Source organism: Bufo gargarizans, chromosome 4, assembly GCF_014858855.1.
Source record: "Bufo gargarizans isolate SCDJY-AF-19 chromosome 4, ASM1485885v1, whole genome shotgun sequence".
In the NCBI taxonomy this organism is placed as follows: Eukaryota; Metazoa; Chordata; class Amphibia; order Anura; family Bufonidae; genus Bufo; species Bufo gargarizans.
In genome coordinates, this window is record NC_058083.1 from 465,863,515 (window position 1) to 465,878,628 (window position 15,114).

The following is a 15,114-nucleotide window of genomic DNA, read 5'->3' on the forward strand; positions in this document are numbered from 1 at the left end:
CAATGGCAACTTCTGTGTGGACCATGCAGGACTTTTCTGTCCAGCAGATCCAGTAACTAAGAAGAAAAGTGTCTTTGAGACAAATTGCATTCATATACCCTATCTTTTCACTTAGATATGAAGAACCTAGAGAAATTATTGCGGGATGCTGTGGTCAATGGACAGCCACGCACTCACAGAGCCTGGAAGAAAATCCTAATCCTTGTTGAAGGAATTTACAGGTATGACGCTAACTTTTTTTTACAGCTCTTAGTTATCTCAGTCAGTCACACAAAGCTGATTGGAGCAGAGGTCATACATGAACATCTGTACTCCATTTTCACAGTGGAGTCCCACTCTCGTTCTCAATTAGGGTCCCAGTAGTCGGACCCCAACTGATCATATATTTATCAACCATTCCATGGCTATGTGATAAATGTTGTTTGTGGGCCAACCTCTGGGGTCATTCTAAAATAAATATAAACAGTTTTTGATAAATTACTAAAGAACCTGGCCACCAGTTGTTGACTACGGACAACATGCAGACAACCCCATTGAAGGACCCTGATTTCATGTAGCGGAACAGCAAAAATTTAGCAAGTTTGATGTCTGATTTTAAGACTTATTTCGTTTCTTACATAATAAGCACTTTTAGTAGGATCCAAAACATAGATTTTACCAGTCTTTCTCTCTCTCTTTTTGCATTTTCCAGCATGGAAGGGTCAATTGTCCGTCTTCCAGAAATAATAGCGTTAAAGAAGAAGTACAAAGCTTATCTGTACTTGGATGAAGCACACAGTATTGGAGCAGTGGGGCCTTCAGGACGAGGTGTGGTGGAATACTTTGGAGTGAACCCCGCAGACATTGATGTGATGATGGGAACATTTACCAAAAGCTTTGGAGCCATGGGAGGATATATTGCTGGAAAAAGGGTATTTTTTTTTAACCTCAGCCATATGGAATATTAATATCTATATATAATATCTATATATTAAAATCCTTTTTTTCTTGACACTTTGACACTGTATTGTAGAAATCCCAGTGTGTATTGTCTATATGTTCCACTTAAACTGGGTACATTATTTGTAAAGACTATAGTAGGCCCACTTCCTGTGCTGGTTAACGCCAATATAGCCCTAGCCACCTAGAACAGGGGGATAGGTTGCTTTTTGTCCCTATTTCTCTTCCATGATCCTTCTCATGCCCTTGCGCTCTAACATTGTGCAGCATATGTAGATGGAATTTCCGCAGAGGTTTTCAGCAGCCTCTCTCCAGGAACCCCATAGAAGCCACATGAGTGGTACATAAACCCTTGTTGTACAGTCAACCTTTGATTAACCTGCTACATTAAAATTGTATCTATAAACATTTGTTTTTCGGTCTATAGGATCTTGTGGATTACTTAAGAACTCATTCTCACAGTGCACTTTATGCATCATCTATGTCTCCGCCTGTGGCAGAGCAGACAATCAGAATAATGAAGTGCATCATGGCGCATAATGGGACTGGTAAGTTTTTTTTGTAAAACTTCATTCATCTGCATGTTCCTGTACATAGCAAGCTGCAGAATTCCATTCACAGTGAAATCCATCAGAGACCACTATCTCCTCTCCTGAACAGTCTTCTAATCTGAGTTATGACCAAATGAAGTCGATCATTTAGGAGAGTAGAATGAGAGGTCCTGATGAGCCGTCAGACATCCAGGCTGACAGATTTTTCTAATGTACAGCATTCTACAGCATACTATGTACTGTGACGCATAGAAACTGCAGAAGTCAAATGGTGCAACATTTTTATTAATACTGTATTGAAACCCTATTTCCAGCCCCAAATATTTTAATTTAAGTGAAAAAAAACATACCCAAAGGTGCCCGTAGCTTTTACGGTTTCATTTACACATTCCAGATTTAATCCGTTTTTTACAACGGAATCCAGTAGTGGATGCTAAGAAGAGAATAAGCTTAACTGTTTAGAATCTAGTCATGGCTTACTGAAACTAATGCAAAAGACTGACCAAATCTAGAATGTGTGAATGTAGCTCTACCTGCACTATACATTATTACAATTTAGTGTCTAAAGCTGGCCATGTTTGTGTTCAGTCGGTCACACCAGTTTTTATTAGGATCTGCTGACAAACTATGTGTAGGGCATCAGGATTGTCCCCAAGAGATAGATGTTCCATTTGAACATGTCAGAAGCCTTGCTGCAAGATAAGGGAGTTTTTAAGAGGACCTGTAACTTCTCCTGAATGGTCTGTATTAGTTACTACTCGTGTTCCCCATGTAATAACAATTCTGGAGTACCTATTCTTATGCCTCAAGCTATGAATGAATTGTTTGCAATGAAGGTCAAGATGAGGGTCATCCGCTGGGGATGTGTCCCTGCATAGTTTGACACTGGCAGCACTGGTTACACAGTGTCAGACTGTGCAGGGACACATCCCAAGTGGTAACACCCAGCTGGACTTTCTAGCACTTTATTCTTAATGCCTAGTAGGAATAATAAAGGAATGGTTCCAGAATAAAAAAAAGATGTTCCAGAATTCTTATTACAAAGGAAGTGCAAGTAGTTACTAAAACAGTCAAGTCAGGACAGGTTACAGGTCTTATTTAAAATGGTTTTCCAAGATTTTCATACTGACCTCAAGATAGGTGGTCAGTAGGTGATTGGCGGAGATCCAAACCTTGACACCCTGTTGATCAGCTGATTGAAGATGCTGCAGCCCTCCAGTGTGCGTTGCGGCCTCTTCCTAGGCCTGTGACATCATGTCCATCAGTCATATGGCCTAGACATAGCTCAGTCCCATTCAAGTGATTTGGGCTGAACTGCAACACCAAGCAAAGCTGCTATTCAGTAGATGGCACGGTGCTTAGTAGGTTGCAAGGAAGTCACAGTGCTCACTGGAGCGCAGCGACCTCCTCAAACAGCTGTTCGATTGGAGTGCCGGAAGTCAGATGGCTACAAATCACAGATTGATGGTTTATCCTGAGGATAGTCCATCAATATGAAAATCTTGGAAAACCTATAACTGAGTTTACACAGTGCACTTCTTTTTGGTAACAATTCAATCAGTTTAAACAGATAAACAGATTGTAAATAGAAAGTAAAGCATAATAATTAAACCATAAAGTATTAGAAAACAGATTCAACATTTTATGTACATTTACATTATAGAGATATATATGCTATGCGGAAGTAGACATTTCCCTTTATCCGGTTAACACTAGGGAGCAATGTTTCAGAAATCTTCATGAGTTACTGTATTTCATATGGTCCAGGTCTGCAAAGAGTACAGCAGCTCTACGAGAAGACCCGATACTTCAGACAACGATTACATCAATTAGGATTCATAATATATGGCAATGAGGATTCTCCTGTCGTCCCTGTTCTCTTGTACATGCCAGGAAAAGTAGGGTAAGTATGATAACGAATGGTAGGTTGTCATAGCCCAATCTGTTTCCAGCATCATTGCACAATTCCACAATTAGCCAATGCAAAGGCTTTTCCATAAAGGTGGTCACAAAAATGTTCCAAAATGTGTCTGCAAATCTGTTTTTTGGAACATAAAGACAGGAGGCTTAATACGATGACCTTCCCTTTCCACAAACATAATGCAGTATTGGCGCCACTAAAAGATTTTGTCCTAACGTCTAAAAGTCTTTTGGGCATTAAAATATGTAGATTCATAAAAAAAATAATTCAATCATGTAAAACACAAGTTGTCAACCTACAATGCAATTATTTCCCCCCACATCCCATTACAACAACACTCAACGTGTTTGGAGATGCATCATCATGGATTTCGGCCTAGTTTTTCACGTTATCATTTTGAGATGTAAACCGTCCACTACCCTGTGCATTGTAAGACACATAATAAGCTATTTTTCTAAACTTCAACCCAAAAAATAAATACATTTCAACTGTGTATAGAGGCACCTACGAGGATTTTGGCCTAGTATTTCGTGTTATCGCTCAGAGATATAATTGTCTGCTACCCTGCGTATTGTAAGACATGTATATGCTAGTTTACTAAACTTCAACCCAAAAAATAAAATTTCAACTTGTGTGGAGATGCACCAACACAGATGTCTGCCTAGTATTTCACGTTATCACCCAAAGATATAATTGGCCGCTACCCTGTGTATTGTAAGACACACGCATGCTATTTTTTTTAAACTTAAAGGGGTTGGCCACTTTCTGGTTATTGTTGACCAATGTGTACATAAGATGATTACATGACGCTTAGTAGAATAGGCTTTGTTGAAATTCTGCACCATTTTCTATATTTCATAAGGTACAAAAAGTATTTTGTGCTGTCCACACAGAGGTCTTATCCATAAAATGGCTGCTGGTGGAGGGTCATGTGACCAGGCAAATCACCTCCATGTGACATCTCCTCCATTCAGATACACTGCCCCTACCATCTGCACTTGTTCTGTTTGGAGTTTAGTGTAGGAGCAGTGTATTTGGATGGAGGAGACATCGCATGGACATGCTGGACAAAAGTTCAATACAAACTTTCGTAATGAACCCTGTTCGTTACAAACTGGTGCGCTCATTTCTAATATATATATAATTAGCAATTTTTATTTGTTAGATCTTGTCACAGGCAGTAATACGGTGTAGCTGGGGAATAATACCCAGCTACCAAGACAACCACTCGGCACCCTACAATACTAATCGAAGGACAGAGAGAGCTTCTCAGATGCCAATGACTTCTGTATCTGAGGGGTTAAACTGCCAGAATTATCTCTGATCCTGGCAGTGAAAGCAGGGTGCCAGCTGTAGGCTACCGACACCATGCCATCACAGCACCATACTATTAGGTACATGAAGTGACGTAATAGTACACCACAGGGTGCGAAGGGGTCAATTTTTCTTTTAGAGGAAATTCTGCAGAAAGTAGAAATCTGCTTTATATATCTTGTTATATTTATATATTTAGTTTATACATTCTGACTCCAATAATTGGACTTTAATTGAACTCTGATTAAGTTTTTATTTTCTGATCTGAAATCCACAGAGCCTTTTCAAGACACATGCTAGAGAGGAAAATTGGTGTTGTTGTCGTTGGATTCCCAGCAACTCCTATCACAGAAGCCAGAGCGAGGTTTTGCATTTCGGCAGCACACACAAAGGAGATGCTGGACACAGTACGTATGATGTACTGTAAATGTAATATACTGTATACTCTGATTCCAATCAACTGTCCAATCAATGTGACCAGCCTGCAAGGATCGGAGGATGGGAGTGGTAGTAGCTCTGGCTGGACCAGGAATTCATATAAATCACAGTGGCAGTCCTCATAACGATGCTCCCTAGGGCTGAGCAAGGACAAAACAGGGCACCCTATCTTCCCTTAGGGCACACCCTGATGTTGGGGCTCCTGCCTAATGGTAGTTGGGACGCTCTTGGTATTATGAGTTTGGTAAGGGTGCAAGGCAGAAGATGTAGGTGCTGTGAATGGTGCTGGAGTCAGAAACTAGGCCAGTTGTAGAAAATAGACAAGTCTCTCCTTAAGGTGCAGAATGGCAGTGGTAGTACATCCAACTATAGTAAAGCACAGTTCCATGCAATTCACAGTGCAAATTTTCCCTGATTGCAATGTATTGATATAGGCAAAGATAGGGTTTGTAGTACTCCTTTCCTCTATCTCTCCAAAGTCTATATCTCTCTGCAGAATTCAACACTGGCAGTAAGGTTCTTGCAAACCTGTCTGTAATTACCAGACTGAGGAGTATAGGATTAATACACAGCTGTCTGGGTCTGTCAAAGTGTAGAAGGGTGTATTGGCAATATCCCTCTCACAAGTCTTTATCATCCCTAAATAGCAAATACTTTATTGATTGACTCCAGTGCTCAGCCATACAAATTCTGTACCGTTTAGTTTTTTTATTCCTTTCTGGAGTATTGTAAAGTAGATATGGCGTTCTTGCTGTAAATATCTCAGCGATACTGATTCTCTTGGGCTTAGAGCTGTATTACACCAACAGATTATCTGACAGATTTTCTGACCAATCATTGGTGAGATGGCCACAGATCTTTTGTTATACAGACTAACTATTGGTCTGATTGGACAGATATTGGTCAGATAATCTGTTGGTGTAATACAGCCCTTAGTCATAGTTTCTCAGTCAAAACAAGACTCAGCGGGGGCGGACCTACATCAATCTCCTAGCCTCCTTCAAGAGCAGAGTCAGGATTTTTAACCCAGACTGATCAATACAGAGCTAAACTGGATTATACAATACATCAGAACATTATGCAAAAAGAAAAAAATTGCAAGTGTACCCTAGTCTGGGGTATTGAGCAGATGCAATTGTTATAATATTAGCTCTGTATGGTGGATATTTTCAGTAATGTAGCGTATCGTCCCAACCTTGGTCACATTTACTAAAAATATGATGAATGCCCACCACTGTTAATAAGCTAATAGTTCAACAAGCTCTGGTGACATATACTGTCTTAAGGCATGGTTACACTGGGCAATAGAAAAGAGGACCACAGCACTCCAAAATGGCAGCCAAATGTGAGCTAGTGGGCAATGATCATTCTTATCTGTTCCTTCTTGTACAATCATCACAAAAAATGCACACAAAAAATAATAATGGACTGAGTGTATAGGAATACGCTAGTTATAGTCATAGTATTGGCAAATGTAAATGCCGCCCACAGTGGCATTTACAACTTGCTTTCCTAACTGCAAAAGAGTTTTGTGAGAGCCATACTTTTACAACTAAGGCACTGATCATGTTTTAAATTGAAATATGAATTTGTGTTCTTCATATAGCAGTTATCTAAAAACATTAGTACAACAGTCGTGTAGCTAAGAATACATTGAATCACTATGAAACTATGAAACTGTCTCTCTTGTAAAAGCAGCCTAACCGTAGCCTGTGGTGAGTTTCTTGTTCCAGGATTGAACTAGCCCTACTCTACTTGCAGTCGACTTTGCAATATAAATGTCATCGGGCGTAAAAAAATAAATAAAAAAAAACAGACAAAAACTGTAGTAATGAAAATGAAAGGTGATCAGCAAGAATGACAATGACACAACCACTTTATATCGTCCACAATCCAGAGAAGCAAGAATCACAGGCTTCTAAGACATTTACCACATGCAGTTTCCCGCCAGACTCAAAAACACTCATAGAAGAAGCTTGCTAGCATCCAATATAGATGGTACTTTATTTGTACTGATATCATTTTCCCAGCATTTGTCAACCTGATCATCAAGCAAGCACTTGATAAGGACCCCTGTGTGCATCAATACATGATCCACCATTTACACCAAATAAAGTTGTATCTATATTAGATGTTGGTAAACTTCTTTGAACAACCACATCATATGTCACATACACATATAGGGTTGCCCATACTTCAGAGACTTTTCACTTTCATTTTTTTTAGCTGTAGAACAATCCATAGTAATAAGTCAGAAACTGGATTTGTATTTTCTCTTGAAGACGTTTCGCTAGGGATCCAACTTGCTTTTTCAATTAGATGTTTTGCTAGTCATCCAACCTGGCTTCTCAATTAGAACATCTTCAACAGAAATGATCCAGAACCTTCACATACCATGGCAGAACAGCTGTATTTACAGGAGTTATTTACCTGGATACAACTCAAAGTATTCCTTTGTGGCTGTAGCCCAAAAACTGGAAAGTGGCTCTACAAGTTTCTATGTTGCCTCAGCCTCAGGTCATCTGCAGATCCCCCATAGACAATGATGGAATCTGCCGTAGGTAATCTAATGTTTATAGATGACTTTTTTTTTATTGGATTTTAACTTGAGATTTTTGTTTGCCAGGTTCTGGATGCTCTGGATGACATGGGCAACTTTCTACGACTAAAGTACTCCCGTCAGTCTAAGTCACACCGAGCAGAGGTTTATGACGAGCCAAACGTTGAACTCGATGCTTGAAACGCTTTTTTTTATCTTTGTGACTTTTTTTTTTTTTTCCATTCTTCACCATTGTGGAGATCCCTGATGTCAGATGAGAAAAGAAACATTACATGGCTTAGTGTGAAGCCATGAGCAATACCAAAGGCGACCTATCAATGGCTAAAATTATAATGGTTTATAGAAGTCATCTCTAGAAGGTCCATTCTTCTCTGTTCAGTTTAGTTTTAGTGTAACAAATCCAGATAAGTACAAGTCCATCATCATAAAGTGAGTGTAACACTAATGGAAGGAATGCCAGGAAATGTGAATTTCTACCTCTTTATTTATAATACTAAAAACTTTTTTAAGTTTTCTGCACAGTAATATCCATGTTATAAGAAAATGTCACATCCACAGTTTGTGCCAACATCCAGATTGGATCCTTTTTTTCCATGCCTTCTGGGTAAACACAGTGTTAAGATAACTTATATAAATGTAATCAACAACAATAAGAGGGTTCGGAGTCTGGATATACTGTATTGGTTGTATATACAGATCCAAAAACAACAAAGGTCAATAATAATGTAATTAGCATTGGACATCTCTACTCGACCGAAGAGTTTGTTAATAAGATGATCACAAAGTGTTCCCTTGCTTAGATTCCCAGTAACCAACAGTAATCTGGTGGGAAACTTGGTGGTAAGTGTTCAATTTCCCTGTAGCGCCACCACAAGGAAAATGAAGCATTTACACCGTGACTTTTGAAATCAATATGATGTCTGTGTAATACAGGTCATGTCCTTGAGATGAGAGATGCTCTTTGTACCTGCTCTCCACTTTAGCAAAAATAAATAAATGAGGAGTCCACCTCTCTAGATACTAATCGGGTAGACAAAAATGGTTTTCTAAAGTAGACAACTACTGTAAAACTGCTAAAAATGAGTTTTTCAGTCTTTATATCAGAAATACGCTTCATCATATGCAAGGGAAATCTCCTTCAGACCAACATCGTTAATATTGCAGTGAAATATAGTCTTCTATAAGAGGCTAATATGCACAGAATGTAGGCTAACTGAAGATCCATTACAGAAGTATCTGTTTTAGCTAAGGGGTGGATATCCTCTGAGAAGTTTTCAACATATTAAGGGCTTATGCACATAAACCACGGATCCACAAAATACAGATACTGTCCGTGTGCCATCTGCATTTTTTGAGGACTTATTGACTTCAATTGGTCCACGGATCGCATTTTGCAGACCAAAATAGAACATGTTCTATAATTTGTGGAATGAACATACAGATGCAAATGGGCATATGAATGTTATCCTTTTGCTGTCTGCATCCGTATATCCGTTACATAAATTACAGAACATATCCAATTCTCTTCCACAAAATGCGATCCACTGAATTTAATGGATCCACAAGAAAAATGCGGATGGTACATGGACGGTATCTGTATACTGTGGATCCGTTGTTTTCAAACTGCAAAACAAATATGGTTGTGTGCATGAGGCCCAATGTATACTATATGACAGCACTGAAAATACCGTTACCTGGTGTATTGTCAATCAACTCTTTCCTCCATTTTCCGTGTCCATTAAAATGATTGTACGTTGGTTCTAGACCTAATGATGTGGAAAATGTGATCATTCCATTTTATTATGTCTGGATACTTCAGGCCAGCCATTGTGTGACATGGTTGTACAAAATCATTAACATTTAAGTATTTGTGCTAGTTTTGGATGCTTGAGTGGCATTGGCTTTGTGCATATGTTCATGTATGAGGTTAGTCAGGAGTGATGGCGGTGAACATGAAGGAGTGGTCTATGTTGTTTTGCACTGAAAACTGCATACGTTCAGTTTGTGCCTTATGGTAAATGGTTTGAATTTATTAAATAGTCATGATGTATAACTGTGTGCGTGACGTTATAATTTTTAGCTTTACATAACTCGGTGCACTAAAAACTTCCTAAATATTTTTTTTATTTTTATAATGTGACTCTAATCTTCGGTAATCCTTCTCACACAAGACTAGTATTTTTAAAGGAGAACACCCCTTCTGACCTGTCATAGAGATATGTGAGAGGAGGCTACCAATGGGCCTCAATGAGTTCAAAACCCCCACAAATTCCCAAATCACACCATTGAGATCAGTGGTGCAGTAGTACCTTTGGGTCTCAACAATTTTCAAGGGTTCCACTTTGGGTCACCATTTTCACATTACTATGACAGCAATAATCCATCTATGCCTGGCGGAGTAGGTGAAGGAGGTCAAAGGTACCAGGGAAACCTGTGCCCTGTTGCCCAAAGGCCCCTCTACCAAATAAAAAGACACCATTATTATACTGTAAATGACATGTGGTAGGTGGGGGCCCTGTTATGGATTTTTGAATAGGGTACAGGGGCTTCACATTACTTCACTGGATCTAAAGATGTAGTTGGATGAGGGGAGCAAGAATATTTTTGCACTATTATATTTAATCTCAGGGGCTTGTTTGCTTTTCTTCTTTTTATTTTTTATTTTCATATGTGCCTGCATTGCTGAGAAAAATGATGTTTTAATATATGCAAACGAGCCTCTAGGAGCAACGGGGGCGTTGGTCTCTCTGCAGGTGAGACAGGGCCAGGCAGTAAAAACATCATAATGCCTGGCTCTGTCAATCAAAGTGCAGAGGGTGCAGCAGTTGCAGAGAGAGCAGAGCCTCTAGGTGTAAAGACAACGCCCCCGTTGCTCCTAGAGGCTCGTTTGCATATATTAAAACATAATTTTTCTTAGCAATGAGGCCACATGGGACCAACACAGATGCCTTTAGCTGCCAAGCGCACATGTAACAGGTCAGCCGGTGTCATAGGTACAAATCTGCTGACAAATGCCCTTTAAGGACTATTAATCTTACTTTCATTATTGAGGTCAAGCAAAAAATCGTAATGAATTGAAATTAACATTTCATGAGCTCATTTAACAAGCATTGTGCACTCATGACAGTTTTACAAGAATTTACTCTGTAGTCATGGATTTTTCTAATAAAAGCACTGGATATTTCCTATATCTCTATATATTACAGAATAGTTGGAGTATATGACCTCATCGTATAGCTCCTGGCATAGTGTAAATAGATGAGGATTTTTTTCATTGCTAGGTTAGTTTTTTTAATTTGTTGTAATCATTCATTGTGCAATAAAGTTGTCTGATATTTTGTTACCAGGTAGTATATTTTTAGCAATTTTACATATTTATTGCCTTTACTTTGGAATTGAGTTTGTCCCGTAGGGCCATTTTGGGAGGGATGGCTTCCCTCTTATCTCGAAATTCCGAACTTCCACCTCTCGAGAGGGTGCAGGGAGGACTCGCCACATGAATTCACCAGACTCACGACTTTAAAGGGGTTGTCCAATTTCTCAAACCCCCCCCCCCCCCCCACATGTGCCGGGCCCCTCACCGGTAATATACTTACCCTGCTCCCCGCGCCGCTCTTGGTCCCCGCACCACCGCTGCTGCTTCTCTGTGCACACAGATGAAAACGGCATCCAATGGCAGGTGGGGACAGGGACGAGCCTCCCTAGCTTTACCCGCGATGCTAGGCTTGCCATTGGCTGCTCCCCCCTGACACCGGATGTTTTCATACGTGTGCAGGGAGAAGCGGTGGTCCCGGGAGCGGGGTAAGTATATTACCGGTGAGGGGCCCAACACATGTGGGGGGTTTTGAGAAATTGGATAACCCCTTTAAGTTTGCCATATTCTTAGTGCTACTATTAGCCAAAAGGGATGAAAAATGCTATGCTGCTTTGACCAGGAGGATTGCCATCCTGCAGCTGCGATATGCTGACCTAACAAAGAGCAGTGTATGGAGCGACAGATCCGCTTTACTGTGTCAGCTTTCATAGTTGTATTATACTCCTGTACTATGGGGCGATTTATCGAACAGGTGACAAGGAAAACTGGCTTAGTTGCCCATAACAGCCAATCAGATTGATCCTTTCATTTTCCAAAGGATCTCTGAAAAATGAAAGGTAGGATCTGACTGGTTGCTAAGCCAGTTTTCCTTTGCACCAGTTTTGGTAAATCTCCCCCAGTGTGTTTTATTTTCTCCTTTTTTTTAATAAGCTGTTCTTCATTAGGTAGCATTGTGCATTTCAAAAATAACTGCCATTTCATAAAACTTTTGTCATGTCCTAGTGACACATCCAAAAGTGACAGTGATCACTGAAATGAAACGCGGATCTGAGTGCTCTGCCCCTTGGGCTGTGGGCGGCTCTTCTTGACGGCCGGGTTAGGCCTCATGCAGACAAACCATAATTTCGGTCCACAGACCCATTCATTTCAACGGGGCCGCAAAAGATGTGGCCCTGCAGAAAAGCTAAAACATGTCCTATTCTTGTCCATTTTGCGGACAAGGATGGGACATTTCTACGAAAGAAATGGCGGCATACACTCGACCGGGATCCATGTTTTGAGGATCCTCTATTTGCAGACCGCAAAAACCTTACGGCGGTGTACATGAGCCCGTAGGGGATGTAATCCTCCCAGGGAAGCCAAATACTGCTAAAGGGGCTCAGCCCCAAATGAGCTTTTCTGCACCTTCATTGTAGTGGTTGATGGGGGTCTGCATGATGAGAACCAATTTCTGACAGGTCTCTATCACATTTGAAAAGTTTCATCAAATGGTAGTTACAATTGCATATTATTTATATCACAGTAAAAATTGTAAAAATGTAATGATATTTTACATACTGTAGTTAGACAAACACCATAAATTTACTGTATAAACTAAGCACAGTTATAGTGATACCAAATTATATGTACATTATGATTCATGTATGGTAATTTTTTATATATGTAATAAATTTGATTTATTCCAACATGCCCCTCCTTGCTATTCATTCTGCTTACAATTCCCAGCTCGTCAGTGGTGTCCATTCGTTGCTGACGCACGCCTCGGGACCAGCTGTATACAAATGATGATACTTTTGTAATGTTTGGTTTCGTTAGCAGATACTTAGCACCATCTAGAGGATCATTTTATTTTATAGCATTACAAATACCTTACTGAATGCACCGCAGTTTTTTTTCCAAAGTGTAAAGAAAAAAACTCAAGATTCTCTTATAAGACTGATCAGTTGAGGTAATGGTAATTCGCAAATTTAAATAAAAGAAATCAAAATGAAATTTACTTTTATAATCTGCTACTATGTATGCATCCAGAGATTACTAGCTAATAGAGTTGAGCGGACACCTGGATGTTCGGGTTCGACTGGTTCGGCTGAACTTCACAAAAAAGTTCAAGTTCGGGACCCGAACTTGACCCCGAACCCGAACCGCATTGAAGTCAATAGGGACCCGAACTTTTGAGCACTAAAATGGCTCTAAAAAAGTCATGGAAAGGGCTAGAGGGCTGTAAATGGCATCAACATGTGGTTAAGAGCATGGCAAGTGCTCTGCAAACAAATGTGCATAGGGATATGACTTAAAATAACATAAAATACGCAAAAATAAAAAATAATAATCTTGATCTAGGAGGACGAGGTCCATTTGGAGTAGGAGGTTAAGGAGGCGGTGGATTTTGCGGAGTAGGTGGAAGCGGCGGTAGAGGAGGAGGAGGTAGCCAACACTGGCTTTTGGTTTTTATTTATTTATTTATTTATTGTTTGTTAAAATTAGGGTACACCCCAAAACATTGGAACATATAACCTGTGATAACCCCCTCCAGCCGTACTAAACAAACGTTCAGACAATACACTGGCTGCAGGGCAGGCCAGCACCTCCAAGGCGTAAAGGGCAAGCTCAGGCCATGTGCCCAATTTGCAGCACAGAAGTTGAAGGGGGCAGACTCATTAGTCAGTACGTGTAGGCGTGTGCACACATACTGCTCCACCATGTCGCACGTCCACGTGATGTCCACGATCCAATTGGATATCTTCTCTATAATCTTTCAATGTTCTTTTCTGCGCCTACCATGTTGATCACGGTTAGCGGCGAATTAGGGTTCCACGCCAAGAGAGGGATACCACATCCAAGGGAGGTCAATGGCTGGAATGTGATCAAGCTGAAATGTGGGACAAGTTATTAAAGCAGAAGGATAGAATGAAAGGGCCAATTAAAGACAAATTTTTTAAATTTAAGTCCCTGTCAGCTATGCAGAGCAGGGGTTTTTATCGGCAAAAATGGGTTAATGTCACCCACCAATGGAACAGACGATTTTTTAAATTTTGGGCCCTGTCAAATATGTAGAGCTGGGGTTTATATACAGCAAAACTGTGTTCATGTCACCCACCAATTTAACAGACGATTTTACAAAAAATAAGGTTCCAGTCACCTATGCAGAGCAGGGGTTTGTATACGGCAAAATTGGTAAAATGTCTGTCACGGCTGAGGACGGTGAAAACCCTCAGCCCTGTGATGCCACGTAATGTTAGTCGCTGCTCAGCCAGGACAACAGAATTAGGGAGCAGGTCACCTCCTAACGCATCCCTAATCCGACCCTAACTCCTAGCTGCATGAGCCAACCTTGAAGGTAGGAGGGCCCATGCTCAGGAACCTCGGATCCCTACTCGCCCTCCGCCGATCCCTGAACTAGGAGCTGGGTAGACCACCTGTTCCTCCTGGATGCGGAGAAACAGGAGTCTAAACTGGCCGAGCTGCAATGGGATATAACCATAAACAGACTATGGATATGGAAGGAGAGTGAAAGACTTCCACCTCTACCTGCCACAGACACACTGACTGGATCCCTGGACACAAGTGCTGGCTGTCCACACACAAACATAAAAGGACACAGCACACATAAACACACAGGGACCCAGAACCATAGCTGCAATAATAACAGACACCACATAGACATAAACTTAACATCACATAAACATATTGTATCACAATTTATCCCTAATTCTGTTGTCCTGGCCGAGCAGCGACTAACATCATGTGGCATCGCACGGCTGAGGGTTTTCCCCGTCCTCAGCCGTGACAATGTCACCTGACAATGTAACAGATGATTTTTGCAATTTAGGTCCCTGTCACCTATGCAGAGCAGGGGTTTATTCACGGCAAAAATGGTAAAATGTCACCCAAGAATGTAACAGATGAATTAGTGAAATGTATTTCCATGTCCACTAGGTAGAGCAGGGGTATATCACAGCCAAAAATTGGTGAATTTCACCAGTCAATGTAAGAGACAAATTAGTGAAATTTATTAACCTGTCCACTAGGTAGAGCAGGGGTATATCACAGTCAAAAATTGGTGAATGTCACCCAA

General features: G+C 40.5%; 1 protein-coding gene across 1 annotated transcript in view; it reads left to right on the forward strand.

The window, feature by feature from the left end:
• LOC122934354 (serine palmitoyltransferase 3-like) overlaps positions 1-10,435 on the forward strand; it is a 68,367-nt gene extending 57,932 nt beyond the window's left edge. Inside the window, exons 7-12 of the mRNA XM_044289754.1 lie at positions 116-221; positions 692-911; positions 1,367-1,487; positions 3,258-3,393; positions 5,003-5,132; positions 7,790-10,435. Coding sequence (XP_044145689.1) covers positions 116-221; positions 692-911; positions 1,367-1,487; positions 3,258-3,393; positions 5,003-5,132; positions 7,790-7,903 — 827 coding nt within the window. The 3' untranslated portion in view covers positions 7,904-10,435. The remainder of the gene's footprint in view (positions 1-115; positions 222-691; positions 912-1,366; positions 1,488-3,257; positions 3,394-5,002; positions 5,133-7,789) is intronic.
• Positions 10,436-15,114: the final 4,679 nt, after the last annotated feature.